This window comes from Phasianus colchicus, chromosome 17 (genome assembly GCF_987193195.1).
Source record: "Phasianus colchicus chromosome 17, bPhaCol1.hap1.1, whole genome shotgun sequence".
NCBI lineage: Eukaryota > Metazoa > Chordata > Aves > Galliformes > Phasianidae > Phasianus > Phasianus colchicus.
In genome coordinates this window covers 511,277-528,575 of record NC_143452.1, presented here as the reverse complement: position 1 = coordinate 528,575, position 17,299 = coordinate 511,277, and the positions used below count along the sequence as shown (strand labels likewise).

Below are 17,299 nucleotides of genomic sequence, written 5' to 3'. Positions count from 1 at the left end.
GTTTTGAGTAGGAAAGTGAGTAAAGCCCATGCAGTGTGGAAATGCATGCACTGCCTATGCAATCACATGGGGGACTGGGTCAGCACCAGTGAAGAACCTTTCCAAGGGACTTCGATGTGGCCCTGCGTGTGGCAGGGGGGTTGGAGATTCATGATCCTTGAGGTCCCTTCCAACCCTGGCAATTCTGTGATTCTGTGATGTGTTATTCCACACTAGATGGAGACAGGGACATGCAGTGGCACTTGTACAGTTACATACATCTCTCACACAGCAAATATAAATTGTACCTGTAACTTCTTCACCTACCTGAGGTTTCTTGTCCCTTTCCTCTGGAAAAGGTTCTGTTTCTCTGTATACCACAGCTTTGGTTACCAGCATGTCAGGATGCTGTAGTTTTGCCTCTTTGATTGCTAAAGCCAGTGCCTAGAAACCAGAACGATGAAAGCATTCATTGCCACTTTCCTGAAGTCTGGTATGAATACTGCTCTCAGCCAGTGGATAGAAAGTTAGAGTTGAATGGGATTCTAGGCAGACACAGATACAGAGATTCAAAGTGCAACCTACACATAATGGCCTGGCAGAAAAGGCTCGCACTCACTACTGACAACAAGTTCATACAGCAGTGGAAGGCCATGTGCTCCCCCTTTATTTGCTGTCTTTCTGTAGAGATGTGCAATGTCCTGGACTCCCTACTGAAACCCAAGCAAAGGAACAGCACCTATTCTCTGCAGAAAAACTCTACCATAAATAAATAAATAAATAAATAAATAAATAAAATTAAACAAACCCCTAAGATAGTTTTATTAAATTTATTACTATAGTTCTAAAAAAATCTAAGAATTACTTTAGAGCTTGCTCAAGATCATTTTAAAATACTTTAGACCTTCAATTTCATTTTTCAAGCAACAAATTCTGAAGGATTAGGTCCCAGGAAAATGACCCTGCAACCTGAGAGATTTGTATCAATATCTGATATTTCATTACAGAAGTCTGTCGCTTTTTGTTCCTCTGTCAAGGAGGTAGATGCAAAACAAGGTTTCCTGGAGTGCATCAACTCTGAGTGAGACTGTGCAGGAAAGAAAGGGAGAACCTAGGTCACTTCACAATATTTCAATGGGGAGAAGGCAACTGGAAATGTATTTTAAGGAAATTAAAAGGTGAGCTCATAGCTGAGTTCTGTGCTGAAATGTAATCTTTACTGCTGCTTCATTTCTGCAGCAGGTACTGATGGGGGCTGGGCTGGGAGCTCTTGGTTGATAAAAGCCAAACATTCCTGCTCTTTAACAGGCCTGTGTTAAAGTGCATGCTGACTGACATCACTCATTCTGAGATGGAACTGGGGTTTTCTGTGGGCACCACTGCATGCCTTGGGGACACAGACAACTGCTCCTACCTGGTCCTGGTCCACATCTTCATCTCCTGTGATAATTATGCGCTTCTCTATCCTGGTCTCTGAAAATCCTCCTTTCACAGTCTGTGCAACAAGAAGAAAAGCACTCATTTGCACCCCTCTGGGCCTGCCTCATCCCCACACCTTGCAGGCTACAGGCTTCTGGGCAAAAAGTCTAATTCAAGGCCTTGCCTGCAGCACGTGGTCACAGGATGGATAATAAAATTCATAAGCCATGAGTGCTGCCTCTGCCTGCATGTGAGGGAGAGGAGACATGGCACCCAGCAAGTTGTTTCTGGAAGACATAGCTGCCCACCAGAGAGGAGACAATGCCAACATAATCTTAGGAACTCCTTGAGTTATTTCCTGTATGTCCCACTAAGCCTGATGTAGTGCATGGTTAGAGCTAGCATAACACAGGTAGGGCAGAAGTGGGCAGGAGTACGAATGTGAGATGTATAAGGAAAAGGGCCAGCAGCAGGTACTGAGCACCTCTATTGCTTGCTCAGATCTCTCACTTGGATTATTTCATTTATGTGTACTTTATTTGGGAATGAAGTGGCCATAGGTGAGATCCACTGATGCAACTACGCCTCCTTAATTTTCTGTCATCTATCTCCCCTACTTAAGCTGCTCCAGCTCTAATAGTTGAGATAAGGTGAGGTGCTCTGGCACTGATGTGAGTTACCTGGCAGCTGTGCTGTGGGATTTCTGAGCTGGGGGCATCTGGGCTCTGGCTCTAGGTATGTCTGGGTTCACACACACCAGTCACATGGACAAGGGAGTTGCACTTGTACTGGTGGCAGTCTACTGCAGAGTCACTTCCATCCCTGCTGCTGCCTTCAGAGCACAGAGCTTCAGCAACATCAAGTTCCTTCTCAATCCAATGACTCCCTTCCTTCCCAATATACCAAGGCACAGAGGTGGGCATGGCACTTGGGCATAGTCCATGTGGATGGTATGCAAGGTGATGAGCACTTGACACCTGTCAAACACAGGCCATCCTTGTCTGAAGTCTCCTGCAGTTGCATCTGGCTGAATGGGATGGGTAGCACAGCTGGGCTGAACAGGGCTGGGGCACTATGCCAGCTGATGACCCCCCACAGGCCAGCACACACTTTTTCAGCTTGTAAGGAAGAGAAAGGCATCTTCTTCTGTACTAGGCACAGCATGAATCCACTTTCCTCAAATTCCAGTGGCTTTCATCAGACGCTCCCTAGCTGCCATGTTTGAAGATGCTCTTACCTTGGTAACGTGGGTAGTGGTAGAAGTGGAGAGGGTTTCTGCAGTGGCACTGAATATGCTGGTGAGCACTTCCTTCCCAGCAGAGCTGCTGCTGATCTGCATGACAGAGAGAAACAGCTGGTCCCCAGGACCTAGATTGCCAGTACCTCTCCACTGGCACAGAGCTACAAAGGTGAGCATGTTAGCATGTTGCAAAATAGAGAGCACAGCAAGAAAAAAGATGCTGCACTGTGCTTTCAACTGGATATGTGCTATGTCAGGGCTGGAGATAGCTACCTCAAGCCCAGACATACAGAAAAGCTCTCTCTGCAGTGGGGAGATGATCTGACCACCTTGCCCAGCCCTGACTGCCAGCCCCGGCCCAGGGTTGACTCCCTCTACTGCTCACTCACCGGTGACACAGAGCAAAGCTCTGATGTAGGGCCAGCCCCTTTCCCAGGCTTGGTGGTGTTATCCTGAAATCAGAACACACAGGCATGTGAGCTTGAACACAACACACAGGTGAGCACAGCTTGCTCCAAAGGGCAGCTCTGGAGCAGAGCAGGTCACCCTGGAGCCTTCACGTCCCCTCCCCACCCTAGCAGCAGATCTACTCTGGTCTTTCTCCTCAAAGTAGGAGGCCCATGTGGGATGGCAGCAGCCCTGGGACTCCGAGGGGCCAGCCCCACTTACTGAGGTTGTTGGCGTGGTCTCTGTGGTGACAGCACTAACAGAGGCTGATGCATCTCCGCTGCCAGGCATGCCTCCTTCCACCTGCCAAAGGCAAAGGAAACCCAGTGAGTTTGGAAGTGCCTGTGAAGGGGTGACATCTGCAGGCATGGTGCTTTACATCCTTGCTGCCAGAGAGGCGACACACATGGGCCCATCGCCCTCTGGAGACATCCCCACGTGCTGGGGTCAGTGGTGCCTGCATGAAAAAGTAAACGCAGGATATGTTTGGACAAGATTTAGTTCGATGCTTTGGGGACTCTGGCAAGACAAGTGCAAGTATAGAACCCCAGTGGCCTCTCTCAGCCACTGCAATGCTGCATACAGACAGATTTTGCTGAACTGAGGCTCTGCAGAGCCACTGGGAGAAGGGCCACGAGAGGATTAACTCAGCTGCATCACCTGAGCTGCTTCTGGGGTGCTGATCTGGTGGGCAGCGGAGGCATCTTCGGTCTTCTTTGTACCTGGCCCCAGGCTGACTGTTAAAGCATCCGTTTTTGGGGCTGGTGACTGCAGAAAAAAACACAGCAAGTCAGTCACTGCTCCAAACCACCCTGCTTCCCAGGGTGCGATGAGATACAGCCCTACATGGGGGACATTTCAGTGCTCCTCCTGAACCAGCCTGCATGAGCAGTTCCCCTGGAATCTTCTGCAGGTGCCACCTGTGTGTGATATCCTGCAAGTGTCACACTGAGCCTCACCTGGACAACGAGCAGATCCCAGGCCACTATCCTAGGCTAATGGCTACCACACAAAGCACCCCGTATAACTGACATATTCTAAATTAGAACCAATACTTCATCCCCAGGCATTTACGGAATCTTTTTTTGATAGATTCACAGATACCACTGGTCAGGATAAACTGGTTTTCAGATACCCAACAAATCTATTTCTCTTATGACCCAAGGTATTTCTGTGTACTGCATCAGTCCCCAACATCTGTGGTGACACCTGCCTGTCAAATGGAGGCTAACTTGGGGAATGGAGACAAATTTCCAGCAAGTCCACAGCATTTCTGAGTCAGCCATGGTCCCTGCCCAGCAATCGTCACACAGCACCACAGAGACTATAAGCCAAGCCTATGGCCCAGCAGCCCGCTGCACAGTGCCCCACAAAAGGCCTGGCTCAGAGAAAACTCACTTTCTTCTGTAGCTTTCTCCTGGATCCAGGACAGGACTTGTGCTGCAGGTGGCTCCAGGAGCACCCACCTGGTCAGGGCTGGGAGCTGCAGCCAGTGCTGACTGAGCCAAGCATACAGGAAACCCTGTGCCTGCACAGAGGCCATGATAATTTTGCCTGTGGTTGGGTTGGCCCTACTGTCCTCTCTCACAGGCACACGCTCCACTTCTGCTTGCAGTTTTCTTCTGTGCCACATGCAGTTTCCTCAGCCCTCCTGATAAACACTCCACGACATTTGGGGCTGCTCCAACAGGCTACTTTGTCAATCTCTCCCAACCAGGCACTACCAAACAGGTTAGTTAGCACATTTCTCTTCACGCTCAAATTTCATGCAAAACACAGGGACTGGGCCATTACACAGAACACAACCTTCCAGCTTCTGATTTGCCGCAGTGACGCGAGGGGCAGGATAGGCAGCCAGACACAGCACATGAAGAGATGAAGATGACTTTCCTGGTTGTCAGATTCACAAAACACAAGACAGTGCCATGCACCTGCCCAAACTGAATGAACCACGTAAGACAGACAACAGCGTGCATGACAGAAACACAGGGATGTATGAAAGCTAGCATGCTCTTCCAAACTGATGTGGGACTGCACACTAATGAGGCAATGCCAGGCACCAGGACAGAGAACATGGAGAGATGGTAGCACCAAGACAACGTTGGAGGAACGGCTTTCCTGAGTACCTCTAGCTGAGAGATGTCTGAGCTGGGCTGGGTGACCTTCTCCCTGACTTTGCCATCCTCTTCCAATCCAGGAACTACTTTGTCAGTATGCTGGAAGGAAACCAGGCCTTCATCTTCCATCTCACTCTTGTCCTTGTCTAGCTCGGGCAGGCTCCGGGAGATGTCCTCAAAGGCTGTTCCATGGAAGTCACCGATCACTGTGAAGTCCACCTCTGCTTCCAAGCTGGAGGTCGAACTGACCGTGATGCTGGAGCACTTGCGCTCGATGGCCAGGTGGTTGTCCTTCAGAAACACTGAGTCCTTCTCCTGGTCCTGCTCCTCATCGCCAGTGTCGCTCTCAGGAGCCCTGTGCCGAGGCAGCTTAGCTTTCTCCTCGGTGCCCTCCCTTAAGCCTGCTCTCTGAATGAAACACAATGGCGGAGACAGAGACAGTGAGCACTGCATGGCACGGCAGCACTGGCTGTGCGAATGGAGGAGAGGGGAGGAAGAAGAGAAAAGGCAGCAGCAAACATCACAGGATAAAGTCAAACACAACTCAAGCACAGAAACCAAAACCTTTCTGACAACAGCAACTTTGCAGGGGTGTGGGGAGAAGGATTATTCAAACCGATTTTGCCAAAAGCCTACTGGTAATTAATCACTGAAAAAAGGGGTCAGTCACACAGAAAAGCTTGGCCAGCTCAGAGGCACATCACTGCACCTGGTGAAAGCAGATGTATGCAAAACAACAGTTCTGTTAAGAGACATTCAGAAACAGCTCAGACGCCAATACTATCATATGTAAGAAAAACTGAGCATGAGAAAAGTGTCCCATCAGCCAGGTAGGTTGGCGGAGAAGCAAAGGAGTGTGCCAATTGCACTGAGCTCAGCCCAAGTGGAGCATCCACGTGCAGCTGGCAGGGCAGTGCCCCAAGGAGAGCCAGGCACATCACACCCTCCCCACTTCCCAGTGCCCTCCCAAGGACTCGTGCAACCAGGGCTGGCTCCTACGGATGCAGACTGTGTGTTCAGTCAGTGTAATTGACAGCACGATCAGAGCCAAGGGAAGACATCTCTCCACTAGCTCCTCCCCAGACATGGACATATCTCTCAACTCTGCCATCAGAGGCTGCATTCCCTTCACCATTTTGCTATGATGTGATAGGAAATCGAGACCCATGCATTTACTTGCTTTTGATTCTCTTTAGGAGATCAGCTCCTCATTAGCTTTAGGATTAGCTCTAAGCTGGCTGATGCAACAGGAAGCCCATCTCCCAGACTGTGGTCCAAACATTTGCAGCTAGAGCCATCCCCTGCAACATACCAGACTCTGACAGCACAGGCACCTTTTGTTTGCAGTGCTGGGAGGTTGAGAGGTATGAGAAACAGGGTGACAAACAAACTCAAGAGGAACACGCCTGCATACATTTGTGTGTGCGTGTACAAATACATTCATAACAGCTCTACAATGGGGAGAGGAGCTGGAAGCATATAGTCCTCAGCTGCTTAAGGTGAGCTATCACGCTATGGCAAGAAGCAGTTAGTAGAACGGCACTGAGACCTTTAAGACCACTGGAACAGCAGTCTTTAAATTCTCTTCTTTCAGGTTGGGTTTTAATGGCGGGTCAGATAAATCCTTTTCTTCCCCACTTGGTTCCTGAGATTTGCTCTGGATTGGAGAAAACGGTTAGTTTTAAGAAATTAACTCTAAAGAATCTGATCTAGTGCTTACAAGAGCAAAGTAAGCTATTTCATCATCCAGCCACCAGCTTGCCAAAGACAGGGTAGGATGGGTAAGGCTGGCGAGCTAAGCAAGAAGGGATACCAACGTAAGAAATGCAAGGGTGAAGCTGGAAGCGTGGGCACTGCTGCTCGGTGTGTGCGCATCTGTGATGGACTCACAGCTCCTTAAGCCACCCCCCATCTCCCTTTCTTGTTCCTGGACATGAAGCTTGGGTGGCATTCTTGAAGTAGCCAAAATGTTGGGCAGAGGGGAGGTGTCACAAAACAAAAGCCAATGAACCAACTGCCCAGCATGTCTGCATTCAGCAAATAAGCCTGACCACATACACATATACATAAAAGGACAGGGGATGCAAAGCAACTGTTCTCAGTCAATGAATGTGTGAGGTGCCACTGAACATGGTAAATAAAGAGCCACACAACATGCGCATGAACTTTCCATCCGGACAGTTCATTGGAAGAGTTACCACGGCTTCTGCCAGTGTGAGTTCACAGCCGGAGTCAGAGGAAGCCAGGTCAGCACTGTCTTCTCCTTCACGCTCCAGATCAACAGAAACATATTCCCTCAGAGACAGGAGCTGGGAGGAGTCTCCTGGACCAGCTCCTTGCCTGAAGGCAAAGGAGTCCACACTGGGCATGGATGCTACTGGAGCACCTGCCATTGCTGGAGGTGAGATGGGGACTGTGTCCAAAATTGTGTCCTGTGACAGATTCGTCTTTCCCTTTGTTTTTGCTGGTGTCTCAATTTCAGATGCATGCTCTTGTCCTTCCTGGGCTGTCCTTTGTTCAGCTTCACTTTGCTCAAACATCTTAATCTTAGATGCCACTGAGGTTTTCTTGTAGCTCTCACTGTCCTGCCAGCTACCCAGGAGTGGGGCTTCAGTGACACCTCTGTGCTCCTGGCACACAGCTTCGGTTGCAGCAATATGCATCAATGGTCCAGACTCTCTCTTCTGTATTCCACGGCTCACTTGCACCTCTTCCCCACCTTCATATGTAAAGGTTGAGAGCTGGTACAACTTGTTGCCTTGACACAAACCTGTTATAGGGGAGTGGGAATGCAAGACATCGGCATCTCCTGGAAACTGCAGTGGCTGCTCCATAGCAAGGTCTCTAGCAGTTTCTCCTGCCATAGAGCTCCTGCCTTGCAGAGCTTGTCCTGCATTAAACTCCAAGTCACAGGCTGGCCCTTGTGCTTTAGTATCTGCAGAGAGTAGCCCTCCAGACTTAGGACCTTTTTGGGGCAGGTGTTCTATTATGGTCTCAGCCTTTTGTTCTTGATCTTCTGCCTTGGGAGGCAGCTGTTCCATGCCTTCACCTCCCATCAGCTTTCCCAATGTGGGCCCTATGTTCTGGGAGAGCCCTTTTATCACAAGCTGTTCCTCCTGGAGTGCCTCTTCTGTAGCTCTCAGGGTTCCCTTTGCTGCAGTATGATCTGAATTCTGGACCACTTCCCCTGTGGTGGGATCTCTGAGCAGGATTGTCTCCACTGCACTGCCTTTGCTTTGGTGTGGTCCTCTTGCAATAGGATTTGCATTTTGGTATGTTTTCCTTGCAGCAAAGTGTACGTCTTGGTTTTTTTCTACAGATTCAGGACTCACATCCCTGGGTATTTCCACCTCTGTTACAGGGCTCATGTCCTCAAATGCTTCTTTACCTACTGCAGGGCTTGCCTCCTTGCACGCCACCTCAGTTAAGGGGTTCATATCCTCAGGTGTGCCCACACCCCTTACAAGGCTGGTACTCTGGGACAGGTCTTTGCCCTTGGGTTCCATTTCCTGGGCTGGCTCTGCAGGGCTCATTTGCTGAGGAGGAGTGCCAGGGGTGGGAATGCTGGGTCCATCCTCCTCCATCCCCACAGCGGCACGAGGGGAGCTCTGCTGAGGCATAGCTGATGGCGGTAATTTTGTCTCTATCTCTTCCATCTGTAGAACCATTGTGGAGCTTTTCTCCTCCCCCCCACCAGGTAGGCTTCTTTCTGAGAGCCCCCACTCTTCTGTGGAGACATCCAAGCCCCACTGCTCTCCTGCAGTTGGATTCTGTCCTGGGCTTTGTCTGGTGTCCTCAGCCTTCTTGAGAGTGCATGGCTTCAATCCTCTTACTGACCTTTGCAGATCCTTCTCATCTGACCCCACCTCTTGGGAACATAGCATGGCTTCATCTCCTTCCAGTGTTTTGCAGCTGGTCAGACTCACTGATGCTTGCTCTTGTTGCACTGAAAAACCTTCCTCCTGCTCTGAGGGAGGCTGTCTTGGCTGTCTTGCAGGGCTTGTCTCATCACAGCCTGTCTCAGGCTGGTCTGGCACTACAGAAGGTTTTTCTGACACTGCTTCCTGTTGTGTATACACTGAGGAAGTGCACTGGGACCTTTCTCCCAGACATGCCACAGGCCTTGGTCCTTCCCCTGGCCTATTCACCATGGTTTCTTGCCTCACTGCTGAGTCAAGATGTCCTCCTGCCTCTGTGAGCAGATGAATTTTATTGTCCTCCTCTCCCTCCAGATCTCCTAAATAGATGATCCTCTGTGTAGCAGAAGTCTCTGTGTTGTCGTCACCAGACTTCACTTTAATTTTAACGACCTCTGTGATTGCAGTTGGTGCTCTGGCATCCTGCTTCCTGAAGGCTGCAGAAACATGCTCCTCAGAGACCATCTTGCTTTCTCCATGGAGAGAGCCTAGCCCCAAAGCCTCAGCCCTTTGTCTCTCTTCAGGCTCCTGATGTGGCCTGGACAGATCCAGTTCACTCCTGGTTATCCCCTCAACCCTCTCTTTGGACTCCTCCTCTGCTATCTCACATGTCAAGCACTTTGCCTCTGTGCTGGGCTCCTCCCTGGTTTCCTTCTCACAGATCTCATCCTCCCAAACAGACTCAAAATCTTCAGGACTGGCAATCATTTTTGCTCTCTTCCAGGCATCCAGATGTGCATCTGCTGGTTCTTCCTGGCCTGCCACTTCCTTGGCTTTCCCTACTGCCATCTCCACTTTCGACATGCTCACGCTCATTTTCACCTCTGAAGTACCCGCATGTCCTTCTTCTTTCTTGACTCTCAAAGCTTTCTTTAGAGCTACCTCTTCCAGCCTAGTGGTTTCTCTCTCTATAAATACCCAATGCTCCGAGCCCTGCATTACAATTGGAGCAAGAAGAGTTAGCATCAAACATACTTTACCTAACAGCTGGTGATTGATTTCATGAGTCACAGACAGCTGACTTGCCTTAGGTGAAGCTGATCAATTACTATTATTATACATGCAAGGGTTGAGGCAGTCTCTATATGAAGAGCCTGACAACTCGCTGATGAAAGAAAGGGGCTGAAAAAAAAGGGGCTGGTGCCATGAAGATGATGGTGTCCCTCTATCCTCTACAGGGCCTGGGACCGTGTTCTCTTCTGGGCGATGACCTACTGACATATCTGCAAAATCTGTGACTTTTTTGGAAATAAAGAAGTGGGAGAAATAAACTGAGAGCTGTTAGGTGTCTCTCTATGAGTCAAGAGAGCACAGTGAGTTAAATGAAACGTTGACTCCCCATTTTACTATTGGCTCTAGCAGTTTCTGTGATAGCAAAGTGTGAGATTTTGTTGTAAGCAGTAGTCTTTATTTGACTAGCTTTACTTTCATCCACATGCCCTAATACTGCATCAGACTGAGCAAGAAGTAGCATGAGCAGGAAGAGAAACCACATTACGAATCAGAAAGGCCCTTTCCCTTTCCTACTAGATGCTGCTGCTCAGATGCACTCACAGAACAATAATTTAGCATAGGTTTCTGGTGAGATCAGGCAGTTCAGAAAAGTAACCTGTAAGAGGCTACCTATAAAATGTAAAAGACCATGGGCTTGGCAGCTGAGATAGCTGCAGTGACTGCAGCAAGGACCAAGTGAAAGCTATAGAGCATCCTGCAGCAAGGACACAGTGAGTATGTGATACAACAAAATGCACCTGTGCTGCTGTAAAAGGGAGGATGTTAGATCTCTGTTTCTACACACACTTGATACATTCATGCGTTGGACCTGCAAGATACCTAAAGACATCACAGGCTCCAAGGACAAAGCACTATTAAAATTCAGCTACTTCTGGAACAGAAGGTTGAGAATAATCCACAATGACAGAGAAGGAGGAAAACAGCAATGAGCATTTGTACTGATGAAGAAGCCTAGCAGTCTCCCCGCCATTCTAGGGTACATGGCACACACGTGAAGGGCAGAGCTGTGGGCACAGTACCGCAGAGCTCACACAGGGTTCCTGTGGCTATCCTAGGCTGGCTCAGTCCACAACATGGGATGCCTGAGCACAGGCCTGCAGGACAGAACCAGCACTGCTTCTGTATGATGAGAGGGACTGACCTCCTGCATCACCACTGTGTACTGCAGCCCCAGGGGAGTGCACCACTGTGTGCAGCAGCTCTCCTTGCTCAAACTAGGAAAACTAATCTGTGCCAAGGAGAGCTGGACTGCTAGTGCCCTATACAGGGGTGTCAGGTTGAATGTTTGGAGTCGTTGCACCTGAAGTCGAAACCTAATAACTGATAATGAACAAGGAGAAACAGAGGGCAGAGGGGAGCAGAGAGAGAAAAGGTAAGACAAGATTAGAGGAGAGAAAGAAGGGAGTAAACAATTGACGATGGAAAGGCTTCCACAGGGGAAGAATAAAAAATCTCTGAATCATTAAGTGATTTGAGTTGGAAGGGACATTAGGGACCCCCTAGTTCCAACCCTGCTGCCAAGGGTAGGAGCAGCTTTGACTAGATCAGGTTGCCCAAAGCCCCATCCAAACTGGCTTTGAATATTGCCAGTGATGGGGTAATACACAACCTCCCTGGGCAGCCTGTTCCAATGCCTCACTGCCCTCACAGTAAATAATTTCCTCCTAATATATTATCTAACTCTAACTCTCACAGTTTAAAACTGGTGCCAAAGAAAGGCCTGTGGCTCCTGCCACACAGCATCTTTAGGTTGTGGCTCCAGCACCATCTGAGCCAGCAGTGGGCCTCATGCTGACTCCTTTCTCTCCAGGGCTCTGATAAGAGCATGTGGCTATTGCACAGCAACCATGAAAATCTGCCATGAGCACCATCAGGAGCTGTGCCTCAGCTGGAGGCCCCACAGCACTGTAAGCAAACACAGCACCCAGCCTGCCACTGTCTCATTTGTGGCCACATGTACCCACCATGGTGGCACCCTCACAGAGATCCTGTGGTGGCCTTGTTGGCTGCATGCCCTGAGTGGGATTCCCCTCCCTGCCATAGCCAGAAGCCCTGCGCAGAAGCACCAAAGGAGGCTGAGCCCTCAGGGGACCCATCTTCTGCCAGCTTCCCACAGTAACACTTGCAGAAGCCTCACTCCTGAGCGTAACCTCTTTTCCAAAACACTGTCTGCTCTCCAGGTCCTCTCCTCTATACCTGTGTCTCTCAGTGGGCTTCTCATGCTGATTTCATTCCTTTTTATTCCACAGAAGATGCAGCACAGGTGGTCAGTGACTCCCAGGAGTATCTGCATATTTCACGGGTGAGTTTGACCCCTGAAGCAACACTACCACTACCTCAATGCCCTCTGTCCTGCCAGGATGTCCATGTCAGTTTCTGGTACTCTCTCAACACTAGGAATGCTCATGGGTGAGCAAGCCAGAGGACTGCTTACTTCCCTGAGGGTACAGCAGCTTCTCTTCTGCTGCTGTACTGCAGCCTCACTGCTCAACCCCTTTTTTTTTGCAACAAAGACACCAGTGGATAAGGTATGAGCACAGGTACATCTCTCTTCAGTCTTCTCCTTCCCTTTCTCTGGCTGAAAATCACAGTCCTTCAGAGGGGATCTTCTCTGGACAAAGATGGTGAGCTTGGTCAGGCTCCTGCTCTGAGTTAAGGTTCTAACACAAGTAGATATCAAAGAGCCTTAAGTCTTCTGAAGCCTGAAACACTGTGTTGATCCACAGCAGTACATCATACCAGTAAGGAAAAACTGCAAATCTCTGGATTAATCTCCAAACCAGCTCCCTTATCAAATTTGTTGGGATGAGTACGGTGCATTCCAGGGAAACAGCGATTATTCTGTGGTATGCTTTGAACTCTCTGCTTCAGATGGCTCAAAGCCATCTCCGGCCACAGCCCTGGTTCCACAGCTCTGGGCAGCTCTAGGGTCTCCAGAGCTTGAGGGCTCCTGGGCATGCTCAGGGCAAATAACTGGATACGTGGGCACATCCTCCAGGAGAACAGAGAACTTAGCAGGTCAGAATGTGCCAAGGTAGAAGCTGAATGTAAGAGGTGATGATGCTCTGATCATAGAGCAACCTTGACATCCCCAAGGGATAACTTACTCTCAAATCTTCTTCATCTACGCTAACACACTCCCTCCAGAGAACAGAAACAACTAGGAAGGATGTTTTCACAGTGGCCTACACGTTACAAGAGAGGACAAACTGGGATATAGGAAAGAAATGAAACAAGACAAAGCAGACAGCCTTCTACACCTGATGGCTGCAGGCAAAACTCACAACCTTGGAGGAGCCCAGAGCAGACAGGTGGCTTTTTCCTTTGGCACTGTTTGATGTACTTGCCTTTTTTTTTTTTTTTTTAAATGGCTCCTCGGGGAGTCCTGGCTCACCAGAAAGGAACACTCCTTTACAATAAGGAGGAAAGAATGAATGAACAAAAATCAACATGACACACCGTCTCCAAAGCTGAGGGGACTCCATTCACCTTCTAATCCAGCACCCTTCCTCCAGCAGGACAAGCAAAATGTGGAGGGGGAAGAAGTGGCCGTGTGTAGGCAGTGGGTGACAGACAACACAATCTCAGCAACTCTGTGGACACCAAGGGACTTTTGAGTTGAGCATGATGCCAAATTTGCAGATGTGCTGATTTTAATGCAGTCACCCTCAAGGGACTCTGAATTCCTCATAGAGACCATGTCATGGTTTTGGTTTTTGCTTATTTGATTTTCAATATTCCACATCAAAACATCATGTACTGGAAGTGTTAATGCTCTAATTCTACATACCTATCCCTATACATTGCAGAAGTCACGGGATCTGACCCTTCCGGGGAGGCGGTCTCTTACTGCCTGGCAGTGGGTGCTGGACGGTGCTTTCCTAGCCGTTCCAAGCTTTTTCAGGTTTGACTCGGTCTTGGGAACTCTCTCTCATATCTTATTTGATTTATTAGTCTCAATTTCAATTAGATTGTATTATATTGTATTATTTTGTATTCCGATATCATAGTTAGTAAAATAAGTTTACCTCCATAGATTGTTGCTGCTGTTTTTTTCCTTTTCCCCCTTCCTTCCCATTCTGTGGGCCCAGGCGGGGGGTGGGGAGGGCAGGGGCCTACTGCCCCCTGTCACGGGCATAAACTGATCTAGTTAATTCCGTGACAGATTTTGGTGGAGAATGCGGGCATAGCTGCCTTTTGTTTTTGGTTTTTGCTTTTTGGCTCTTAGAACGAATCTCGCTCTCTGCTCTTAGAGAGCTTCGTTAGGGAGCATTATCAGTAGTTCAGGTTTTGTGCTGGGAAACTTGACCTTGAAAGACCAGGCGTACTGCCAGTATTCTGGGATATTTGTAAACTTTGAGCACTGCTTAGTCTGGGTAGTGCCTTTTTTTCCTTCCACCCCCCCCCCCCCCCTTGTTAGTTTCAATTCATTAACCCTTTTTGAGCAGAAACCAGTGATGAACCCACTCTTTTTCGTGGGAGCGCTGAGTAAGGGATTAAAAGCTATGGTGTTTCTCGCGACCTACTGGCGAATCATCAATAATTACTTGTCATAATTACTTGTTGTGGACTTGTGTACATATATAACCACATATGGGCACTGACGGAGACGCCTGTATGGTACCTATCTTGGTACCTATATGCAATGTTTAATATGAATTTTGACACTTGCATCCCGGATGGAATGGCTAATTTCACAAGCAACTACATCCCAGATGGAATAGCTAATTTTACAAACCACACGATGTTCAAACCAGTTTCCAGGTTTTCCTTTTGGTTTATCAGATGTTTTTCCAATGCTGAGTTAACTCTCATGCTTGTGGTCGTTAACAGTCCTGTTCATATCACTCTCCCTGAATGTAGTCCTATACAGGAATAGTAAGCAGAAGGAGTCTCCTCCAGAACCAGAGAATGCTGACTGGCAGGGAATATGGAGAGGTTTAGGAAAAATCTTAGAAGCATGGGGACCCGCAATGTCATGGGATTTCACTCTTGAGCACCTGTGGGATCCCCAGAAACTTAGCCAGTATTTGAGACAGGGGCAGTGCGGCTTAGGTAAATCTAAGGAGGTACAACTTATTTGGGGTTTGGCTTGTGCTTACCGTGCCCTATATAATACTGTTTTGGAGAGAGAGTGTTTCCGAGCTGAGGTTCAAGCCAAAGGGGAAGTCAAATCTGATCAATTACAGGAGACACCAGTAACAACATCAGTTGCCCCTGTGGAGGGCAAGAAATGGAAACGAGTGTCCTCGCGTCTAGAACGGAAAAAAGAAGAAGAGGAGGAGGAGGAGGTGGAGGAAGATCCAGGTGAGGGGCCCTCCTCGAAACCACCAACATCAAGAAAGGCAAAAGGAAAAAGTAAGAGACATGCAGAAGAGAGTGATGAAGAGGAAGTTTCTATTACTACTCGTCGGCCTCTGAAGATGACTGAAATCCAAGGCTCAAGAAAGGAATTTACGCGGCTCCCAAATGAAGCTATCGTTTCCTGGTTAGTTCGCTGTTGGGACGACGGGGCCAGTAGCTTGTCTCTAGATGGTAACGAAGCCCGCCAACTAGGAGCCATTGCCAGAGATCCAGCTCTTGACAGAGGAATTAGTCGATGTCTGGATGGGGCTGCCTCCCTCTGGGAACGAGTATTAACAGCCGTGAAGGAAAGGTACCCCTTCAAAAGCGGCTTGAAGCCTGTGACGAAAAGATGGGATACAGTTGAACAGGGTATCCAGTATTTGAGGGAAATAGCCATGGTGGAAATGTTGTATGACCCTAACTGTGTTTTTAACGACCCACAAGGCCATGACCCTGAGAAAGTGAGAACAACGCGTGAAATGTGGCAGCAACTCACATCAACAGCACCAGCCAGATACGCCTCTGCACTATTGGCAGCATCTGACAGATACCAGGACCAACAGAGAAGCCCCTTAGTTTATGAATTGATTCTTATGCTCCAAAGCTATGAACAACAGCTACCCCCAACTCGCGCCGCCATCACCGCCATCTCACAAATGACGGAGCAACTGAATGAAATGCGAGAGCAAGTGTCTTCACTGATGAATCGTGACAAACCTGTAGAAGTATCAGAAACGCTTGATGAAGATCAGAATAGTCAAAAGAGTCTAATGAAGGAGCTGATGAAACTAATACGGATCGAACTAACTAAAGACGACGAACCCTCCTTCTCAGGTGCAAAATCAAAAATCTCAGCTGTTAGAGGCAAACGCTCTCCAGCTCCAGGAAGGAATCCTACATCGCGACTTGCCTTGTGGCGTTACTTACGTGACCATGGAGAAGACATGAGGAAGTGGCACGACCAAGCTACTCATGTACTACGAGCACGGGTGAGAGAATTACAAAGCAGATCAACCGCCAGTGCAGTTGCTCCGGTTACCACAGGTAATGAATAGAGGGGCCCTGCCCTCAGTCGGGGGGGGAAAGGGATAATAGAGTTTATTGGACTGTGTGGATCCGATGGCCTGGCACACCAGAACCACTGAAATATAAGGCATTGGTGGATACCGGTGCACAGTGCACTCTGATGCCCTCGACTTATGAAGGGACAGAATCAATCCATATTTCTGGAGTGACTGGGGGCTCTCAAGAATTGACTGTGTTGGAGGCCGAGATAAGCCTCACTGGTAGGAACTGGCAAAAGCACCCTATTGTGACTGGTCCAGGGGCTCCATGTATACTTGGTATTGATTACCTCAGAAGGGGCATTTCAAGGATCCTAAGGGGTATCGATGGGCCTTTGGAATAGCTGCTGTAGACACAAACAACATTAAGCAGCTGTCTGTTTTGCCTGGCCTGTCAGAAGATCGGTCTGTTGTGGGGTTGCTACAAGTAAAAGAGCAACAGGTACCAATTGTTACAAAAATGGTGCACAGATGACAGTACCGCACCAACAGGGATTCCTTGCTCCCCATTCATAAGTTGATTCGTCAACTAGAGAGTCAGGGAGTGATCAGCAAAACTCACTCGCCTTTTAACAGCCCCATATGGCCAGTGCGTAAAGCCAGCGGAGAATGGAGGCTGACGGTGGACTATCGTGGCCTGAATGAGGTCACACCCCCACTGAGTGCTGCTGTGCAGGACATGCTAGAACTCCAGTATGAACTGGAATCAAAAGCAGCCAAATGGTACGCCACCATTGACATTGCTAATGCCTTTTT

The 17,299-nt window shown here is 48.7% G+C and overlaps 1 protein-coding gene across 11 annotated transcripts in view; it reads right to left on the bottom strand.

The window, feature by feature from the left end:
- EPB41L1 (erythrocyte membrane protein band 4.1 like 1) overlaps positions 1–17,299 on the bottom strand; it is a 75,256-nt gene that overhangs the window by 4,021 nt on the left and 53,936 nt on the right. For 4 of the 11 annotated variants that reach the window (XM_090152321.1, XM_090152325.1, XM_090152324.1 and 1 more), the window contains 9 exons: positions 7,401–10,052; positions 6,752–6,859; positions 5,212–5,610; positions 3,746–3,853; positions 3,308–3,388; positions 3,028–3,090; positions 2,636–2,731; positions 1,394–1,474; positions 307–423 (listed from right to left, as the gene is read on the bottom strand). In XM_090152321.1, coding sequence (XP_090008447.1) covers positions 307–423; positions 1,394–1,474; positions 2,636–2,731; positions 3,028–3,090; positions 3,308–3,388; positions 3,746–3,853; positions 5,212–5,610; positions 6,752–6,859; positions 7,401–10,052 — 3,705 coding nt within the window. The remainder of the gene's footprint in view (positions 1–306; positions 424–1,393; positions 1,475–2,635; positions 2,732–3,027; positions 3,091–3,307; positions 3,389–3,745; positions 3,854–5,211; positions 5,611–6,751; positions 6,860–7,400; positions 10,053–17,299) is intronic. The other 7 variants (XM_090152329.1, XM_090152330.1, XM_031605610.2 and 4 more) reach the window with 5 other exon arrangements.